This window comes from Nothoprocta perdicaria, unplaced genomic scaffold, assembly GCF_003342845.1.
Source record: "Nothoprocta perdicaria isolate Ctin4 unplaced genomic scaffold, notPer1 scaffold_169, whole genome shotgun sequence".
NCBI lineage: Eukaryota > Metazoa > Chordata > Aves > Tinamiformes > Tinamidae > Nothoprocta > Nothoprocta perdicaria.
Genome location: NW_020454860.1, coordinates 883,203 through 904,354, shown reverse-complemented (window position 1 = coordinate 904,354; position 21,152 = coordinate 883,203). Strand labels below are relative to the sequence as shown.

Here is a 21,152-nt window from a genome sequence, read left to right as displayed (position 1 = left end):
AATGGGTAATCCATACTAGTCTCCAGTASTGTAACTTTTGAAATCACACTGTGAAACTGCATGCATACATAGTTAGTTAGTGGTAGACTCAATATTACATGTTTTTGTTCTCACAGCAGTATCTTGGCAATTTTAAAAATAAAAAAATAAAAAAAATACACATAAGCTAGCTAAATCAGTGATCTAAATGTAATAATAGACATTTAAACTGCTTTAAATGTAGTTTATTGTGCTTAATGCTGCTGGTGGTGACTGAAGTACTGCTTAAGCAATCTCGCTTTCAATGCATGCCTTAGGGTCACTATTTCCGTGCATTTGTACTAGTGCCAGCTGCCAGCTAGAACTGGAGCTTCGCTGTAGCAGCTGATGCCCCCAGAATGTCACAAGGCTGTTACCATGCTGCGCATACTGCATGCAGGCACAGCAGAGCAGGTTCCTCCTTCTAGGCTGCTTCTGGAAAACAATTCTTCTGGCATCATTTTCCTTGCTCTGTTATGTAAGCCTTTTTTTTTTTTTTCTCTCTATTTTAAAGAAATGTCCCAAAGACAGACATCTGTTATCTAGATTTTGTGTCCTGCCAAGTGAGCCCTTTAACTTAAACCTGGAGTCCAGAATCCTAACAAATAGCTGGCATTTCATTGTTTAGTCTCTCTTTCTTTGCACATTCTTAACACTCCTGATAAAGAAACTTGCAGATTTACTTACTGATACCTTTCTGTGAGCCTGCAACTTTCTTCTCAGAAATCACAAAATCACATGACATGATGAGAGAAAACCATGGGTTTTAGCAGTATCTTTCAGGTTTGCACTGTATTCTTTCCTTGATGACCAGTAAGTGCAATCCCAGGTCTTCGTATAGTGCAAGAACGGCACAATCTTGCAGCAAATGTAATGTCTGTATCCCCAAGGCTGCCTCTGTTCTCATAAACCAATATTCACAAATGAGTATTCATGCGTAGCAAAATCGTACCTATCCCTTCCAAGCAATGTGTAATTACATATGGCAAATGRAATCCCCAAGTCTACTGAAAGGATTTAGAAAAGAGGAGCATTCCACCAGCCTAGAGCCCTAAGTGTTACCAGCTGACGAAAAGCAAAAGAGCTTGGTTTTCAGTAGATGGTATATTAGAGAAATTATAAAATTTGAAGATACCAGACAACCTGAAGGGGAGGGAAGGTGAGTAGTTTGTTTATTCCATTTTGAAATTAGTACATTTTTCTCTGTGCTTAGCTGTGCCAGATCTCTAAGCTGATCAGAATCCTTAACAGGACTGTAAGAAACTGTGTTTTCAGGCTTCCCTTTAGCCATTATATGATTTTTTCTGTCTTTGTAGAAGAGGATTACTTTTATTGACAAGCTGTGGCTACTCTGTCATTCTAAGACCAGTTTGTGGGTGGGTTTTTGGTTTTGGTTTTGTTTGCAACTTCTTGGCTGTGTGGGTAGTGATGCTGAATATGCTCCAGTTCGTCTTCCTCATTGCACTCATCAGCATCAGTGCAAAGGTATTCCACCCCATGCAGAGTGAGCTTGGCAGCTGCAGGACCCAGATGCTAAGCTGTGGAATTTGTTTTTTCCAGCAGCAGCACACGGGTTTGTGGCTGGTTTCCTGGCAGGCTTTCTGGTCTCCTGGCTGATGTGCTGTTAGCTGAAGTGCCAGGTGGTAAACTTGACTGTGAGAAAAGGTCRGGCTGCATCCTTTCGACTAGATTTTTCTCTTAGTTTTCTGTTGTGTTTTAAGCCACATTTTCAAGAATTTAAATATAATAGGATGGCTTTTCTCAGTATACATTTGGTATACATTTTCTCAGTATACATCTTGGTATACGTAATTTATGTTATCATCCCCAGTGAATATTTGATWTAATCTAAACCACTTAAAAATGTTCTCAATCTGCTAAACTTCCAAGCAATCTATTCTTCAGCAACTTTCCCATTTCCCATTGAGTCAGATAGCTGATTTTCTGCATAACAGACTTTATATTCTGCATTCCTTTTAATTTTAAATCTGTGGATGTATAATGAAGTTTTTGAGGAACTCAAATATTGAGGTGTTTCAATTTGTCTCATCATGGGTGCCTTTTCAAATTACTCCCTGAATATGATCTAACCCATGAATGGTATTCTAGCTCTTAAGGCTGCAGTGGTTACTTTTAGGTGTTCCAAACCCCACTAATATTTCCAGGGAAAAAAGATGAAAGTAAAGAAAACATAAACACACATGCAAGTAATACATCTATTCTTAGTTCTATTAAAAGTTTGGATGAACATGATAAGATGAAATGCTTATAATAAACCAGTTACATTAGTAAGCATTAAGCAAGTGCTCTGATAAACAGAGCAGGCTGTTTAATAGTTGCAGATACATTGTGTGTAAACACAGGGAAACTTTGATGTGGCTTTAAAGTGCACGGAATCATTCAGACTGGAGATATTTTTTCAACAGACAAGTGTTGTGGCTTAATCAACTTTATCCTTGAAACTTAGACTTTGTTTTCACTATTACATCAGTAATTGTAGTGCAAGTTTCTGCAAAAGATTAGTTTTCGTATCTGGAATGTATACAACATTTTTTTCATTGTTAGCTGCTATAACTCAGGAAAGATTCTCTAGACATAATAAGCGGCAGAACAATATTAGACTTATATATTTGGGTGATTTAGTCAATGTTCTACTGTATTTTGTTGGGGTATTTATTGTGGCGAGTAATCAAGAAACTATATATCATGTATGACCTACAGTTTACAACATTTGTTTTTTTATTAAAGCTGATGTTCATCTTCTCATACATCTTTTCCTATTCATGTGATTAACACCCTGGTGCTTTCTGTACCTGAAGTTCTCATTAGGTACATTCAATGTCTGAAGAGAGCAGTTACATCAAAACCAGCCATTTAGAAAAGATGTCTTTAGAAGTCTTAGTTGCAGGCACCAAAGTATCTGTGTCCTGTTTCCAGCTTATTACAAGTGTCATTTTGTTAATCTTCAGCAAATTAGCAAATACTTCTATACTGTTATTCTCCCCTGTGAAAAATGCTCATTTCTTAAGAGAGTGCAGCATTTCAGTAGTCTCGTTTGAGTGTTGTGCCACTGGATTCCTAATATATCCATAGCAAGAATGGACAAATATCAAAATAATTGAATAATATTCTTCTTTGTTTTGAAACAAAGTTTTTGTTTTGATTTGTATAATCTCAAAACAAGATGAGCACTAGTTTGTAAAATTTATGAAACCTTTGGCTGAAACATTTACATCAGATTGCAATAATCTCTGAATTTGATCATTTGATCCTCAGATTTTTTTAGTCAATACAGCAACTTTCTGGGTTATTTTTCAAGTCATGAAGAATAGCTGTTAATATTCCGACTGGATAGTCTCTCGTTCTCCCCAAGACCAGTAAATTTGCAGAGAATGAAACAGTCTGTTGTGACAAGCTGTTTTTTCTAGTAGTGTACTGAATAAAATTAGTACAAGGGTTAATTTTTCACAAACCTGTCTTCTCAGTCCACCATATGTAGAATTTTTCTAAAGGATTATACTTTTTTGTATAGGGAAGGTGTATTAATTTAACAATTTGGCCACCCTATAAATGTCAGTGTGTGAAATAGTTTTTTAGAATAGGAATAATTGTGTTGATCTTTTTAACATCATGTATTTTGTGTATGTTCGGGGTTTTGGTTTGGTCTCCACTAGTCCATTTATGATATATGTTTGGTTCAGAAATTCTTTAGCCATTCAGTATTGAGACTAACCAAAAATCTTTTTKGGGGAGCAAACAAGAACTTAGCCCTTTAGAAGAATCACAGGGACTTTATTCTATACCCTGGAGAAAATAAATCTATGTCTGTACTTACTTTCCCACAAATGTTGATCTCATTTATCTCTTCATCCTGTTCATTTTCCCTTTCTAAACATACCTTTTACATGGAATGTTGAAAATTTTTAAAGCACAGACTCTTTAGATGAACACCATTTTTTTCTTACCAGAAAAGGAAGACAATCATGGTAGTTAGACTTCTGTAAAAATATGGTAACACATGTGAGTTTTGCACTTAATGTTAGCTGGAACTTGAATATCAACTGTACAGAAGGATTCTGTTACTTGTTCCTAGCATGTAAATATTCATTTATTTCCCTTTAATTTCACAGATGATGTATATACACCTGAAGATATTGTCAAACTAATTGGTGTGGATATAGGAAAACCTGCAGAACATAGTGATACTTGGGAAAAGACATTTTCTGGTAAGGTTAATAAGTATAACAATTCTTAATAATTATGGAAAAATAAAACCATTTCCTTTTCTACATGAAAACACCTACACTGAAGAAAATGAAATAGCTAAGCCATCCTTATCAGAACACATTCCTCTGGTTTCAACATGCTACTGAAAAGATAAAAATCAGAATATTTTGTGGCTAGTGGTTCATATATGGCATATAGTAGTGACTACCACCACCAGTATTTATTGTGTTTTTATGGGCAGACAGCCACATTATTGTAAGCACTAGTTTTTTTTTTTTCACACTTGCAGTTTCTAGATAGCAAGGGAAGAATACATTACAAAATTATCCTCTGCTTATGAGATTGATTTGTTGACTTGTTAGAACTGATAGGAAAATTAAAATGTTAGGATTGAGGTGAAATAAAAAGTTTGCGTGTACAAGATTGTGGTTCATCTTCATGTGGCACACCAGGCTTTAAAGTTTTTTAGTTCTTGCAAGAGAATTTCTTTGCTTCATTAACATAACCAAGTCCAAATCTTGTTTTTAACTACTCTTTTTACTGGCATTAAAAAAGAAAAATAAATTGATTTTTTTTTCTATAGCTGCTCTTTTAGTTAAGTTTGTCTTTGAAAATATACTGTGCCTAAAAGTGCACTTGCAAAAATATGCCTGTTACTGAAATGTAAACTACCATTTGTTCCTTTTGCTACTGAATTTTGTAACTTAACAGTGCAAAGATAACAGCCTAGGTTAGCAACTCAGTTCTGATGAGATGTTTCATCTTTCAAAGTTTAATAAATCTTAAGATTGTGCTTAACAAAGATTAAGTCCAGAGGAATATACTATTAGTAGCAGCTGGATCCAGACCATAAACTGAAGTCAAGGATGGCTCTGTTTCTTTTTATTACTGAATGTCAGACGACGGTGTGTACTTAAGTAAATCCAACCTGTGATTTGCAGAGTTTGGAAAAAATTTTATGCACATGAATTTCAAGGAACATCTACATCTGTTTTTACTCATCATATGACACTAGATTTTAAAGTTAAGCTTTTAGAGCTTTGAAGTAATCCAATACCTTGGACTCTAGTCATAACAGACAGTTGGGTATACTTGTGAAATTAGCTGCTGCTATTTCATAGTGTTCTCATGTAGTTTTACAATTGAAGTTCTCTTTATGAGACCTCAATATGCATATCAAAATTCAGAATTAATCACACATTGCCATAAGGTAAACGGTACTTGACTTCTGTTTTTAAATAAATTGACTGAGTTTTCTAATCTTTAGAAGGCCGTTCTCTGAAACTCTATGGCATTTATGACTTTCATGAGATACGAAAAAGATGTGTTGGAGCACAGAGGAATTAACCCTGACATGTTCAGAGCCTAATCCAAATGGCTGTTCACCATCCTTTCTTACAGAGTGAGAGAAAGTCAATGAAATATCCTGCCTGTCCACAAAGAAATACTGAGAGTATATAAATCCAAGATGTTTGTAATGTGGCTATCCTACTAGGAAGCAGACTATCATAAAATTCCTAAATTCTTCAGCTTACAAATTCTGTCTCTACACATAGTTAATTATCATCATCAACAACAAATATCTCCCAAACGAATGCAGAAGCAGTAGAAGTGAAGAGTAGAGATTCTTGTTTTACCAGAGTGCAGTACAATAGATTCAAGTGTGCTACAATCAATTGAATGTCGTATTTTGAATTGTATGTATTATTGTGGTTGTATCATTCAGAAGGTACAGTAGAAATCACTGATAAATCAGAGCTTGCCCATTTGACACCTTAGATATCTCGGACAATTCCATTCCTTAAATATATATCAAGGAGAGAGAATGTACATGGTACTGAGTAGCTAAATCTAGATTTAACTACTTAAAATGACTTAAAAATACCAAAAAAATCCTTCTTTTTTCTGGTCTTTAAGCCTTCTTTTTTAATCATCTGCATCTGGATATTAAAATTTAATGTAAAACTTGAAAATTTTCAGAACTGCTCAAGGTTCTTGAAGTAGATACACAGTAAACAATGGCTTCATTTCTTGTGTGGTGAGATAAACTCATTGTGTTTTATAAATGACTGCACAAGTCCAAAAGAAAAGAGGAACAGAGAAAGATGGAGATGTTCTTGTTTGTATGTTGTATTYCTGAAAAGGTTTTCCCAAATAAATCTTTGGATTTGTACCCTTCTCGCTCACAGTCGGTCTGTTTATAGGGTAAACTAGAGTCTAAAAAATAGGGTCTGAAGTATTCCACATAGCCAGTAAGTCAGTATGAGGCAACTTGCAGATTTGTTGACACTAGCAGAATTACAGGAATTATAATTACTCTTGGAGATTTTTTCCTGTTAAGTACAAGCAGTTTTTTGGTGTATAAACATATTATATTCTTATGTATACGTATAAACATATATATGCTTATATGTATAAACATATATATGCTACATTTTTTCAAAGGAGAGAAATACAGAGGTAAATAGTGGAATAAAAATTCTTTCCTTTGCATTTCCTTGGCATAATATAATCCTTTGCAATTGCCTAGGAAATAAAGGAAAATGTTCTGCTGCTATAAATTAACTGACTTAGTCTCTCCTTTCAGACTTCACTTTCAAATGACCTAAATGACCTTACCAGATAAACTTCAATAGTTGTTAGCTGGAAATGTGCATTAAAAGAACCTGGCCAGTTGCTTGAGTTTCTCTCAGTAACTGTTTCTAGCCATGTCAGCGCATGAATGGACAGTGACTTCTTTGTTTTTCACTTTTGAATGGTATAGGATAACATATTCCGGACTGTAATTTCCCTTTTGCTTCATCTTTTGCTTTAAGCCAAAGACAACTGTTTTTTTTTTCTGTTAGAACGTACAAAGTTCCATGGTTTTTGTGAGTAGGAAACTGAAAAAGTTTCCAGATGCACTGAGATGGTGTTTATTGCAGGAAGAAGTATCCTGATATTCAGATATGCAACACTGCTTGAGAGGTTGTAATACAGCTTGCAGTGGGTGTCAGATTTTATGTCACTTGAGGCTAAAGAATTAACAACACTGTTCTGTGATGTCTTTCAGTAACTACATCACCCGGCCCTCACCGTCCTCCAGTACCTCCTGTCAGGCCCACGCCAATGCGAAGAAAGCCTCTGCCTCCAAACACAGTGACTGGTAAACCAGGGAGTCCAGGTATCTCGCCCCCTTCAAAGTACATATGTTATCCTATAGGAGATACTGAAATGCTTAGCTGCACATGGGAGAATTTTGCTGTGTAGGTTCTTCAACCAAAGGTGATCTCTACAGAAGCTGATTTCTGGAACATACGTGCCTTATGTCTTTTGTTCTTCATTCACATTTCTGTTTTTCTTTTGTTTTTCTCACCTGGGGAATCATGCCTGGAGGCAAAATAACATAATGCAAGTCATGATGAAGTTTCCTTTAAGTTTCCTACCTTAAGAACATTTTATGTCTACTTACATCAACTACTGTCTATTTTATGTCTTTGCATTTTACTTTATGCATGTGTCAGATGGGAGATATCCAATATCATGCTTCAGTACAGACCAACAGCTCGTGAGGAGCGGCTGGTATTTTTAAGGGAATTCTGTYCCATATGTATTGCATATCCATTAACCGTTGTAAATAATTTGAGTTAATAACATCCAGAAGACAAACTGCACTGTGAAGTAGAGCGAGGTGAGCTTGTGGAAAGAGCAGTTYAGCTTCATTAAAATGCTACAATGTTTCTGCTTCTTAATATTGGGAAAAGAATAATCCAAATCTTTCACATCTCTAATTTTATTTTCATTTGGCCTTGTAGTTAAACTTCAGTGTCTTTACATCTGTTTTGTCTGCATATTAGAATCCATAGGTTAGCATTGTTCCAGATAGTCAGAAAACATCATATTTTTATGGATAGCATCATCAGAGATACTCCTCTCTCAACATTAATTTCTGTAGACCAATGGTAGAATAGAAAGGTCTTGTCTTTATTTCTTATCCCCCTTTTTGGTTTGTTTCATTGAAGTTTTGTGTGCTATTAAAGAAGAGAGTTTTATATATTTTTACATTTTCTTGAAAGCAAAGACTACCTTTCTGTTTGTCTACTGCTCCTTTTGTCCTCTCACTCCTTGCTCATCTACAAAAAGCTCTTCCCTGTCTACTTCTGCAGATGTCCTTGTGAGAAAGCTTATTCCTGTGACTAGTCTTTACGCTAGTTATGTCGGGACACAAATAAATCTTCGGGATTATGGGTAGCAAATCAGAAGCAGGAACCTCAAAGCTGCTGAAACAAGCTGCACATTTACTCAACAGCAGAGCCAATATAGAAATGTATTGCCCATGCTTGCTGTTGGCTGGAAGAGTTTCCTTAGTAATAGCTACAGCAAAAATAAAAAGCATGGTCAATCTTAAGGTGTGGCACACAACAAAAATTGACCTAATACATGTTCTTTGGCTTGTAATGGAGCCTACGATAATTTTCTCCATTAAGTCTCTAATTCATCTACCAGTGTTTTGAAATTTCATCTTTTTTTTTTTTTTTYCCCACTCACTACAGGTCAGTTTATGAGGTAATCTGCTGCTACCATACCTTTCTAGATATTCAAGATGGAATAAATTGGTTAGATGATCTGGTCCTTCCTTGTGGGGACAGATGCAGATTTTCCTTAATCTGTATTTCCTAGTTTCTATCCAGCTTAGTTTTAAACATCGTAATTGAGCTTCTACTAATTCTCTGGAGAGACTGTTTCACAGCCTTCACAGGAAAAATTTGCCTCAATGTTCTTTTTGGAATTTCTTTTTCACAAAATTTTGTCCTACATCTCTTTCTCATTAACTCCATGATTAATTTCTTACTTACATCTTTCTTACTCTTCCACTAGATAAGTATTATGGAAAGATTTATAAACAGAGAACAGAAGTAAGAATGAAAGAAAAAGAATAATAAAACAAAAACTGAGTTCCAAAATCTTTTTGAACCTTGACTAAAGTGAGAATCTTAATAAATTTCGACTTTTACTTCTACTTTTTTTTTTGACCTAGTTTATCAAAGTTCTGGCTATTCAGTCACCATGTTCTTACGCGTAATCTGTGCAAGGAAGATGACTATATTATGTGTTTTTCAACATTTGGGGAGTGAGATTTAGTAATCATGCTACTTCAAACTTTGTGCATGTGGTTCTGATCTTCCACAGCTGTTTTGAAACAGCTTACCATGAATTTTTACCATTTTACCATTTACCATGGATTGGATATCTCTTGGAAACTTTTTTTCATTGCTAATTGATGCTCACTGACAAATAAAAATAATTTCATGTAATCTAAAATCATTTTTGAATATTTGAATAGATATTTAATTATCGGAAAGAATGTTGCTTCTAACAATCAGCTTTGTCAAAACTAATGGTGCTTACTACAGAAGAGATCAGACCTTTTTTCCTTTGAGGCCTGTAATACCATTAACAGTGAAACTGTTGGACTTCATTGCATTTTTCTTAAGTGTGTTTGAAGTGCATCTAAAGTTGTTCAGAGGAAGTTCCAAAGCCTCCAAAGATGTTGGAGCTAAAGAACTAAAACTGCTAATGTAGCCAATACTTAAGAACTCTGTTTTTCAATATCTACATTCCTCCTCTGGCCTTACTAATATATGTGTTGTATTGCCTGCGGAAATGAAGGACCCTTAGCTGTATTTGAGTGGAAGAATACAAGTTTCATCTCCTGACTTAAGATCTTCTGCCATGCATTCTGTGAAAGGATGTTATCTTGATTATTTGTGTCTCTTCTCTAGGCTGTGTAGGATGCCTTCCATCCTTATAGCCAGGTCATGCTCTAAGTGAATGAGACCTTCAAAAAGAATCTTTTTCTTGCTAGAAGGAAGAACTTTAGACAATCAGGACAAATCCAACTGGAAACTGTTGCATATGTACTGATAAAACACCATGTTTGAGATGAAAATATGCTTTCCTCCTCAATTCCTCCTCAATTCATCATCCCACTTGCCCCTTGAAGTAGCTTTCAGAAATCTGACTTCTGTTAGAAAATCAAAAAGCTGTTTCACTATTTTAAAAAGTAAATGCCTTGTTGCCACAAGCTCCTCCTTCTCCTTTCTCTTTATAGCTAAACCTGCTGGGCCCACAACACTTGTGAAGACAGGAGTTCCATATAAGACACCAACAGCTTCTGCAACTCCAGATTATTATGGTGAGTACATTATATATGTTTTTCTTTCTATTACATTTTCTTTTTTAAAAAAATATTTTCCTGTAGTTCCTTTTTTAATGTATTTAATTAGTATAAAAAGAACTTTGTATGGCACAATTCTGATTTCCTCCAGTGACACTTTGTGTCTTCAATAAATTGACAGAATTCTTCTGCTTATCTTCTGATTTGTATCTTTATAAATGGTGCTGTATGACTGTCCTTTTCATCTTCCCAGAAACCAATGTATGCTTAGCAGGCTTTCAACACTATTCACTGACTAGTTTGAATCAGTGAAGGTAGCACCTAAGTGACTTCCTTACCTGAACATTTCATTTTGCATAGGACATAAATTATTAATTTATTTAATTAGGACTTGACAGTCTTTGTCAGTGATCAATATGGTTTTGGTGTTGTATATACTTGACTGATCTGCCCATTATTTAGACAGAAAAAAAACAATGTAACCACATGGTGATCAGTTGACAATTAGTCCTCTATAAAATTAAGAGTAAGCTACAAAGGAGAGCTGGGCCTGTTCAGCCTGAAGAAGAGAAGGCTGATGGGAATCTATCCAGTGTCTATAAGCACCTCAAGGGAGCGAGTGAGGAGGATGGGGTGGCCTCTTTTCAGTGGTGGTCACTGATAGGACTAGAGGAAACAGCCGTAAACTGAAGCCCCAAAAGTTCCACAGGAACTTAAGGAAAAAWTTATTAACAGTGAGGGTGACAGAGCCCTGGAACAGGCTGCCCAGGGAGATTGGAGAGTCTCCTTCTCTGGAGATCTTCAAAACCCTCTAGGACGCAGCCCTGTGCCACGTGCCCTGGGTGACCCTGCATGTGCAGGGGGCTTGGACTAGATGAGCTCTAAAAGTCCCTTCCTTAAGGATGCTATGATTCTATGACACAAGTTAAGATCTAAATTGTCTTGGCATGACATAGAAAAAAAGGGTGAAGGAATGCTCTGAATTAATATTTGAGACAAAATATGTAGGTTTTGGTATACTGGCGTAAATTATGCTGATGTTAATTTTAGTCAATTTATAGCAGTTCTAGAACTCTTGTCTCTTTATAATGATTTGAATTTACGCTGGCCCTTGTTGATCAATAAAGCAAGCTAGATGCTAGATTTACAAAAATGATTGCTGTGAATTTATGGTATGTCCCATCCACTGAGGTCTTAAAATTTCACATGCTTCAGTTTGACCTTTGTTTGACCAGAAAATAAAAGTTCAATTAAATGATTACAAAGCTCTCTCTCCTTCTCAAAWATATGTGCATTTTTTCATCTATGACAAAAATCTAGACAGAAGTGACAGATAACTTTAACAGAAATAGTTTTTAAGAATAAAATGGGGCCTTACGTGCAAATTGCTGAGTCACATTTTAAGGCAACAGCATGAAGCAGTAATATTGTACAACAYATTTTCAGGAGCTCTATATGAAAAGTGAGAGGCACATGCAAAATGCCTTTTCTGAAGCAAAATACATTATTTTGTCAAACATCTTCAAATTTTCCACATGAATTGTGATATTGGATGACTTTTCATTGTAATAGCTCTAAATTCTGTCAGGCAGTGTTTATATCTATGATAAGACTGTATTCAGTATAATGACTTTTTACCATAACATTTATGTCATGAGCTTTGACTGCTTTAGTACATTTCTGTTCATCACTATGTTTGCATTTGGTTTCTTTCAGTTTCTGTGCACTGTATGCTCTGAAGAAGGAGATTGCCATAACAGTGTTATATATTTTCTGAGCATGAACCAAGCCCCAAGCTAAACAGTCAGCGCAGTGCAAAAAGATTTTAAAAGGTCTAAAGTGCATTTTACCTATATTGCATGAGTTGAATCCAGCAGCAGTTGCAAACTGCCTGTTGTGATTTTAACTATCTTTATATTAGCAGATGACTAAGGAGTTTACTTAGCACCACAGCCGAAGTAAGGTCTTTAAAAGGAAAAAATACAAATCTGGCTCTAAAGGTGTACCATAGAGAAGTTTTTTGAGTGACAATGTAAAATGTCAAATGAGTTGTGAGATACTGAAGTTGTAACACTAATAATTCACACTTACTGTATATTGTATTGTAACTTTATCTCCCGCAGTTGACGCAACGGTCTTCAGCTCAAGTCCTACATCAGAAACTGATTCCTCAGGCAAGCCAAGATACCAAGGTATGATTTTAATAGCTGCAGTATTTGCGTTTGGGGGAACATATGAAGACTGGCCTATCATATCAAAATTACCTATCCTCTTTCATTCTTTGAGGGTCAAAGCATTGTGTGATTCAATTCCATTTTAGTATCGGATGGAAGGTCTTTGGGTGTACTATGAGCATATTCTTTACTAAATTTTACTTAAATAATCTTCTCTTTCCATCCCTTCTACCACTCCCTATGTTACAGTTCAACAGACAAATATGTGTGGCTGTGTGTATAAGAAGTTGTACAGCTTCAGTAATCAACAATATCAACGCAAGTTGATTTTTTTTTTTTCAGTGACAATTTTGGCATTTGCTTTCAGAACTGCGAGTTTAATGGTTGAATGACTTTAGGCTAAACTTGTTATTCCTTCTGGTGAAAGTGTGATGGCTGTCATCTCTTTGTATTAGCTGCAGATGGAGTTGTGTGGTGTTTTACTACAAAAAGAACAAAGTTAGTGCATATCCCCTCTAATGCCCGCTCAGTGATATTTCTTTAGTGATGTCAATAACAATAATGGAAATGGAATTTGGATTCCATATCTAACAGTGGAAAAAAAAATAAAAACAAAAATGAAAAACAACAATAAAAAGTAACCAAGAAGCTTAAGGAGGAGTGTTGAATGTGTTGTTTTCATTCTTCAACTTTTGTGCTTGATTTTTTTTTTCATGCAGGTTTTCTACTTCATGACCTGAATTGGAAGTTATGTGCTAGGTGGAATGGTATCCATACTTTGTCAAAGCACTCTATATTGAATACCACCTCTTTTCTATTGTTCKTAGCCCCTCATGTCAAGTACATGAAGAAAGATGAAGATGTGCCTTGTTCTATCACAAGCTCCCTTGAACACTTCCCTCAAGAAGAAGGCGGCAGCAAGGAAGAAGCTACTCGTCCTCCACAAAACCCTCCAACCAATCTCACAGTGGTGACAGTCGAGGGCTGCCCAACTTTTGTCATATTGGATTGGGAAAAACCAGACAATGATACTGTTACTGGTCAGTTTGATTTCTTTATTCATTTTTTTTCAGAATGTAATGTTTTCAAATTGGTTTTACTTTGAATGACACTGGATTTGTGTTGTATATAGAATATGATTACCCCAAGAGAGTCTCATACTCAAGTTCTTTTACTCTATATTACTACTGACTCCAGTGAGGATAAGAAAATGCTACCAGATTAGGAATGGAGTTTTACATGGTTGTATCATTGACATGTGAGATGATGTGAAAAAAGATGCATCTYGGGCAGTTTGGCACTGCCTTTTTTATTCACGGGATATACTTTTGTCGCTGTTGTCATTTTGCAGCAGCCTCCATAAACCTTGATGTGATTGGATTATCTGTATGTTTTCTTGGAGGGAGAACAACCTGTTTTCCTAGAGCATATTAATGMACCCACTGTAACACAATCATTTGTACTTCAAAAAGAGAGAAACATTTCAATTAGAGCTGATTAAAACTGTCAACATGCAATATCTAAAGATGAAAACAAGGTCCTACTGTCTTCTGATACTGTTTAATCCCTTTTTCTTTTTTTCCAATGCATACCTCTGCACTGTTTCCAGGAAAAAAAAAATCTTATGCAGAGTGTAGAATTAATGGTAATATTGCTTCACTAAGAGAAAAATTTCTTTAATATTGCCTAGAGATTTTGCCTTAAATAAAGGAAACAGCTTTCCCATAAATACTGTATTTATTCTATTCTTCAATTGATATAACAGATTTAAATTGTAGGATTTAAAGGTGCTTTCATRGAGCTAGTACCCTTAACCCTCCTAAAATCAAATAATTACTCATTGAATGACTCATCCAACACCACTTTCTAAATTCAAGAGAAGGCATTCAGTCCTATTTTCTGAAAACAGCAATTACTTCATATTGGCACTAGTATGATATTATTTGTTTATACAGTCTTAAATCAAGTTTTCAGTCATCTATTCTTATTTTTGTATTTTTTCATTTTTTTTCAGTCTTCTGATTGGAGCATCAGATTTTTCCTTTTAACGCCCAGTTTCAATAGAAAAAACTGTGAAAACGATGAAAAAATAGGTTTTTTGAGCATTTCTCTCTCTCTCTCTTTTTTTTTTTTTTTTTTTTTTTTTTTTTTTTTTTTTTTTTTTTTTTTTTTTTTTTGAGATTACTTTGGGTAACTTTTAGCAAATACATCACACGAGGGGATTTTGTCACATCAGACATTGTAAAAACAGAATTGTAATGGAAAGTCCTGATAAATAATAAGCACGGCTGTGATCAAGAATGCAAAGTTGGAGTTCCATAGTCAAGTGTGTGCGCTGTGTCAGTTGATGTGCGCTGTGTCACACTGTGTGTGTTGATATGTACTTACAGTTGGTAGGAGAGAGAAACTGAGAGTCCAGCAACAAGTGGAAAGACTCTTCTCTGTAGACAACAAATGGGTCTATTAACATTGTGTAAAACTGTAATATTACAATTCTGTGACTTGCCACCTTCTCTTTAAAAACTTGATTAGTTGAAAGTATCATGGGGAGAGAAGGGGGAAAGATGAAGTAAAAAGAAAGAAAATAGAGCTTTCTAGACATTTTGTAATGGCTCATAGGTGTATCTGTTTCTGCCTGGCCTCACAGTATGGTGCTTGCTTTCTTCACAGCGCTGGCGAGCTAAATTCTTACTGCAGATGTTCTTTGAGAACATGCTCCTCCTCTGCTCACTGATGGCTAGCAAGGCCACACTGGCTTTTGGAGAGGGGAAAGGGGAAGAAATGGGGAGGCTGTGAATTTCTTCCTTGAGGAAAGGCAACTCGGTGGTATTCACTATGTTTCTCAGGAGAGATATTGAGGAGTGAGGCCAAGGTTACCTGCTAGGGASTGTATCTTGACCAAGAGCATGGCTATGGGGGAGCGGTGAAAGGAGGGGAAAGGAGAATCATTGCTTGCTGGCAGTAATGGTGAAAAACAACCTTTACTGAATTGCCCTCAAATTTCATACCATGAGGAGCTGCTTATTTTCAGTTTACTGATTTCACTGATTGGCCACAGTTTCAGCTGTGCCTGGTTGCATCTGAGCAGGCCCAGACTGGCCTGTGCCTTTGTATGCCTGTTTCAGAAAAGAAGAGATTCTTGCTTGGAAGTTCCAGTTTCAGCTCGTTCCTGCCAGTAGCTACATTTTTGGAGCTGTTTTCTTCTTTGGAGGTTAAAACTGCAAAATTCTTTGAATGAACTGGCACATGGGTATAACCAACCAAAGGGAATAACTGGGTGCTTCTGAGGAGACTGCAATTGCTGGTAGCTACTGCATCTCTCCGTGCCTTTCTACTTCTTAAAGAAAGTTAATGTAGCTACAGATGAGGAAGAGAGTGAGGGCAGGGGGAAGCATATAATACCACAAATTTTCTCCCATGAGGACTTTGCTCTGAGGATCAAATTTGTCTGAGCTCAAGACAGTGTGGATGCGCTCACACAAATGGGCTCACACAAATCCCCTATGTGTGGAGAATAAGGGACGTACTAAACTTGTTCCACTGCTCTGGTGATACTGTAAGAGTTCATCATACCTACTGGATATTCATGTTGGTGAGCTGTAGAGAATAGTTAGCTTTGGTGTTTGTGGGACTTGGTATGCATCGCGTTCCGAGGGATGTTCGTAAGACTAGTTAGTTTTTGTAGTAGCTTAGCCTTGACCAGAGTATGTTAGTGCTGAATATTATCTAAGCAGCCATAGTATAAGTTAATATATGTAAATACAGGCTAAATAGAATATAGGTATCGTTATATTCAGTTAAATCATATATCTATAAATGTAATGTTGAAAAACATCTTGTTTTGAATTGCAACATGTACTCTCCAAAAAATCTAATTAAAAAAAAACTTACCACAATTTTATCTAAAGTTGTGGAAGGGGAGCAATACAGAATTTGGATAATATGGAAAACGCACGACACACAGATTTTCTTTGGAAGGTGTTGCATATTCCTATCATTGAAACATCAAGATTATAAAATTATAAAGGCAAGATATATGAACTCTCAAGACTTTAAATCCAAGCAAGAGTTGAGGTGTTACAAATTCTGAAAGTTGTCTTGTTTTACACAGGCAGCTGCCAGTTTTGTGTTTTTTTTGTTTTTTTTTTTTTTTTGAGGTAGGGAGGAGAGAGAATTTCATTCTTTTTCCTAATTCAGTCAACCTTTTTGCCAATAAAACACCTATTTAGCTTCCAAAAACTCTGAGTATCTAAAAATGAAGGCAGGATGGTGCAATGCTTCCAATAAAGCCACTTCTATTTAACATTGATTTATARATACCAACAGAAGTAAATTTCAAACAAAACAACGATGACATTATGCTTTAGTAACAAAACAGCTTTTCCTTCTGGGATAGTAGAGTGCTGGTTGTAACTATAGTTTGTCATGATTAATGTTTTACAGGACTTTATGTGCATCTATCAGTAATATTATTTCTCTTTCTATATTCACAAATTGGTTAAAACCAATGCTACAGCACTTGAGAAAGATACATCTTAAAGACATTTAATGTCTTTAAGATCAAATATTTGGATCAATAAGATCTTAAAGACATTTAAGATCAATAAGATCTTAAAGACATCTTAAAGACACTTAATGTCTTTAAGATCAATATTTGGAGCCAGTGTTACAAAGCAGGACTAGAAAGCAAAGTCTGTGCAATGATTCTTGTTTATAATAACAAGTCTTATCAAAGAAGGATTATATAGCAGAAGGAAGACATATAGTGTGAGAGGAAAAGAAAATAATATACCTTGAGAAGACATATAATGACAACCAAAAGGAAAAGGAATTTAAACAAAGTTATTTAAATACAAATTGGTAGATWTCTTAATTTGCTTTATGTGCACAATCAAAGTTAATTTTCAGGCAGTTTCCTACAAAAATCTTTAAAAAATAAAACAGGTATTGTTTCAAGCTAATCACATGGTAAGACATTTCCGTCTTCATCTCTGATACCTTTTTATTCAGACTGCAGAGTTCTTGGGCCTTCTTGTGTTCCATTTTGTGTCCAACCTACCAGCAGAGGTGGGATGTTGAGTTTTTTCTTTCCTATAATTGCATTATGAGGACAAATGAGGGGCTAGGCACGCAGAAATCTGGAAATATGTATCTATGGAGTTTTCCTAACCATTTAAAAATATTAATGTCTCCAGACATGTTCATGCAAGATGTTCATACGACTTCTTAAACAGCAGGAGAGGAAATCAGATAAAAATGGAGAGAGCAATGAAGATGATGCTGAAATGGGAGAACTTATTTAAGCAAGTTTCTCATTACTATAATTTTCCAGAGTACGAAGTTGTGTCAACTGAAAATGGAGCAAGTGATGGTGAAAAGGAGCAGTCGATTATCACTACAAATCAGACCCATTCCACTGTGGAAAACCTAAAACCTGACACAAGGTAATTAAATACAATTTTGAAAGTTAATCCAACTGATTCAGAATTCAACTGTCTCAAACTTAAAATGGAAAGGTGCATATAAATCCAATTTGGTTTTAGTCTTGTTCTGATAGGAAAAAAAGTATGCTTTGTTTTTGCTTTTAAGCCACCATATAAGAACACACATTCCACGTCTCAGGAATCTTCAGGAAATTTCGAAGAATATATATATGATCTCATTGGATTGCAAAAGTAATATGTTTTGTCAGAAAGACTAATAGCTAACTGTAAGCAAGTGCACTGCTTTTTCTCAAAAGAATCTCTCAAAGAATTAAGCAGACGAAAAACTAGAAGGATTTTGCAGAATTTGCTATAAACCTTTATAGAATTCAACAGTCCTTATCTAGGATATATTTTTAGCCATCCTATACAAACCTTTTCTTATAGCAAGGTGGGATTAGGTGAAAGATAGATATTTTTCAAATTTGAAAATATGTTTTAAATTAAACTCCCTTCATATTAGTTCTCTGATCATTGTTCAAATATTGTTCTTGTGGGTAAGTAGAACCAACATGATTCTTAACAAACAACTTTCTCCAGCTATTTTCTTAAGACATCCTATTGGCTAAATCACCCTCCAAGGACTATTTATGTGAACAGTGTAAACCTTCCTCACTCATTAGCATGCCTAAATATCTACTCCCTAGTTGCCAGCTATGTACAGCCAGTGTTCGTAATACTTAGAATTGTACATAAATATTGTTTAAAAACAATTACACTGAGAGAGATTCTCAGAGGGAGTCATGGATATTGTGTATTTCAAATCTCTTTGATCAAAATTGTTAATATGTTAGCATAACCTCTGTTGTGTGGGTTTCAGACAATCAAGTTAAATAGAGAACTTGCATTAATTTGTTTCCAGGAAAGTTCTTATTTTTTCAGGTGGTAAGTACAGCTAATCTCATGTTTCCACGATGACAGTGTTATTGGAGATATTTTGAGTGTATTTGCTTTCTCAGAAAGATGCACTTATAAAGAAAAACATCTATCCCACCAAAGCAAGTAGTGAAGAGTGCAAACTCTAGGCTAAGTTTTTGCAGTTATTTGGTAGTTGACTCGRCAATTACCACTATTTTCTCAGTAACTGCTAAGATTGATGCTTACATTGGTATTTGAATTCTTGGTTTGACCTCTCCATAAATTGAGCTGGAAGAAAGAAATATTAATTTCATAGATTGGATCAGGATTTCTGTGTACAGTTTTCTCTGGGATTTAAGGATACACACCGGAACAGTCATAGGCTCCTTGACTATTTAGATGAATGGTCATTCATATACTAGAAATGCAAGTTAGGCCACTGCCAGATATTTGGCCTTTTTGTTGCATTATGGAAAGGATGTATTGGTCCYGTATACAGGACCTTCAGTCCTGTCTTGAAAGAGATGGCAAATTAAAAATGTCAGTGAAATACAATTGATGGTGTACATCTTGAGGAGTTAACCCAAGTAAGTATTATCACTGTATTAAATGGGGGAAAAAAAAAAAGAATCTCAGAAGCTCATCAAAAATATTTCTTTCATTTCCATGGTAAGCTGCAGAAAAGGGAAGAATTCATTTGTCCTGAATTTCARTATTTTTTATTGCTTGCGTCAGAATGTTGTTTAATGTTTTGGTTTTGCTTTTTTTTCCTGTAAGACCATCCTTACTGGATTTTTCCATTTCAGTTAAACTGCCATTTTTAATAATAATTTTTTAATATATTTTTGTAATTTTATTATGATTATTATTGAATTGGAAACATAAAACTCCACATTGAGCCTAGCTGAGTTTATGTCAGCTCCTGGTGGGAAGGATGAGGAAGTATTGCAGAAAGTGGTGGGATAGGGGAGTGGAAAAGAAAGACTCATTAGATTTGTGATACCCAAAAATAACTTTTCAGGGAAATCCAGAATTCAAATGATGGATCTGTATTGTTACCTACTGAATAAAGAGTAAGTCTGTTATTTTCTAAAGGCCTGTGGCTTGTAACAAGGTCAACTGCAGCTGTATTTTTCTGCTTTGTTAAGAGATAGGGAGTGTTAGCAATAGAACTTGAGACAAAGCATCGCTCACCTCACCCTCATCAGTTGAGGAGATTTAGACAGCAAAATATCATTTGAAGAGCAAAAGTAGATGCTGCTAAACTTGTAAGGTCATTCTTTTTGTGCTTTTTTTTTTTTTAAGTTCTGCTCTGAAATAAATTAGTTGCACTTCTACAAGTACTGTATTTTATTAATGAGACTTGTTACACACTAAAGTTGGTCATATCACATGTGGTGACAAAAATGAGATAAATTGTTTACGTGTAGAAAAGACATAGAAGCAAGATGCTGGATGATGAGTTTCAGATGACATGAATGAAAGACATTTTTACACTCCAGTAGGGTAAAGGCAAGCAGATCCATTGGAAAGCATGTAAGGCAGGATGTAACTATGCAGAAGCAGTAAAATACTTTGTAACAGCAATTTGGAATGATTCTACTCATCCTATGAGAGAATTTAGGGTTTCAGTAGACAAGAACAGATCAAGACTGGAGAAAAGCTATCTTCTGGAGCGTGAACTGTGCTACAACAAATTAGATTTGAGATCAGAGCTGCCTCTAACAGAGGCTGATTTAAGATATAACTCTTGAAAGGATAACTTTTTCCCTGATGGATGATGTTTTTAACAACCCTCCCTTTGCCCCAAAGGAAAGACAAAGTCTTGTTGGATTCATGAGACCATCAGCTCCAAACTGAAAACATCTGATGAATGCAATTTACAGCTATGCATGTTCCTTTTGATTGCACAGGATATAAAGGATGGGGAGTCCTTCTCAGAGTGGCTGCATTTGATTAAACTTCCATTCCTAAATGTGGATTTCTTCATTTCTGGGACCTCTTGGGAGCTTTGGCAGAAGCACAAGAAATTGTTACTGTTTGAATCCATGCTTATTGAAGCACTAAATTCAAGGAAAAGAAGTGAAGACAGTTGGCATCACACAGTGGCAGTGTAGTGATGGATGGCATACATCAATAGTAAAGTTCTCCCCTCTATCAAGAGGTGATTGCTTACCAGAATTAAAAATAGATCTAGGGACACAGCTGACTGAAAGTAAGAGGAAAAGAGACAAT

General features: G+C 35.6%; 1 protein-coding gene across 1 annotated transcript in view; it reads left to right on the top strand.

Moving 5' to 3' along the window:
• Positions 1 to 21,152, top strand: part of ABI3BP (ABI family member 3 binding protein) — a 152,218-nt gene that overhangs the window by 115,359 nt on the left and 15,707 nt on the right. The window contains exons 47-52 of the mRNA XM_026035896.1: positions 4,149 to 4,244; positions 7,298 to 7,408; positions 10,337 to 10,420; positions 12,526 to 12,594; positions 13,404 to 13,616; positions 17,909 to 18,020. Coding sequence (XP_025891681.1) covers positions 4,149 to 4,244; positions 7,298 to 7,408; positions 10,337 to 10,420; positions 12,526 to 12,594; positions 13,404 to 13,616; positions 17,909 to 18,020 — 685 coding nt within the window. The remainder of the gene's footprint in view (positions 1 to 4,148; positions 4,245 to 7,297; positions 7,409 to 10,336; positions 10,421 to 12,525; positions 12,595 to 13,403; positions 13,617 to 17,908; positions 18,021 to 21,152) is intronic.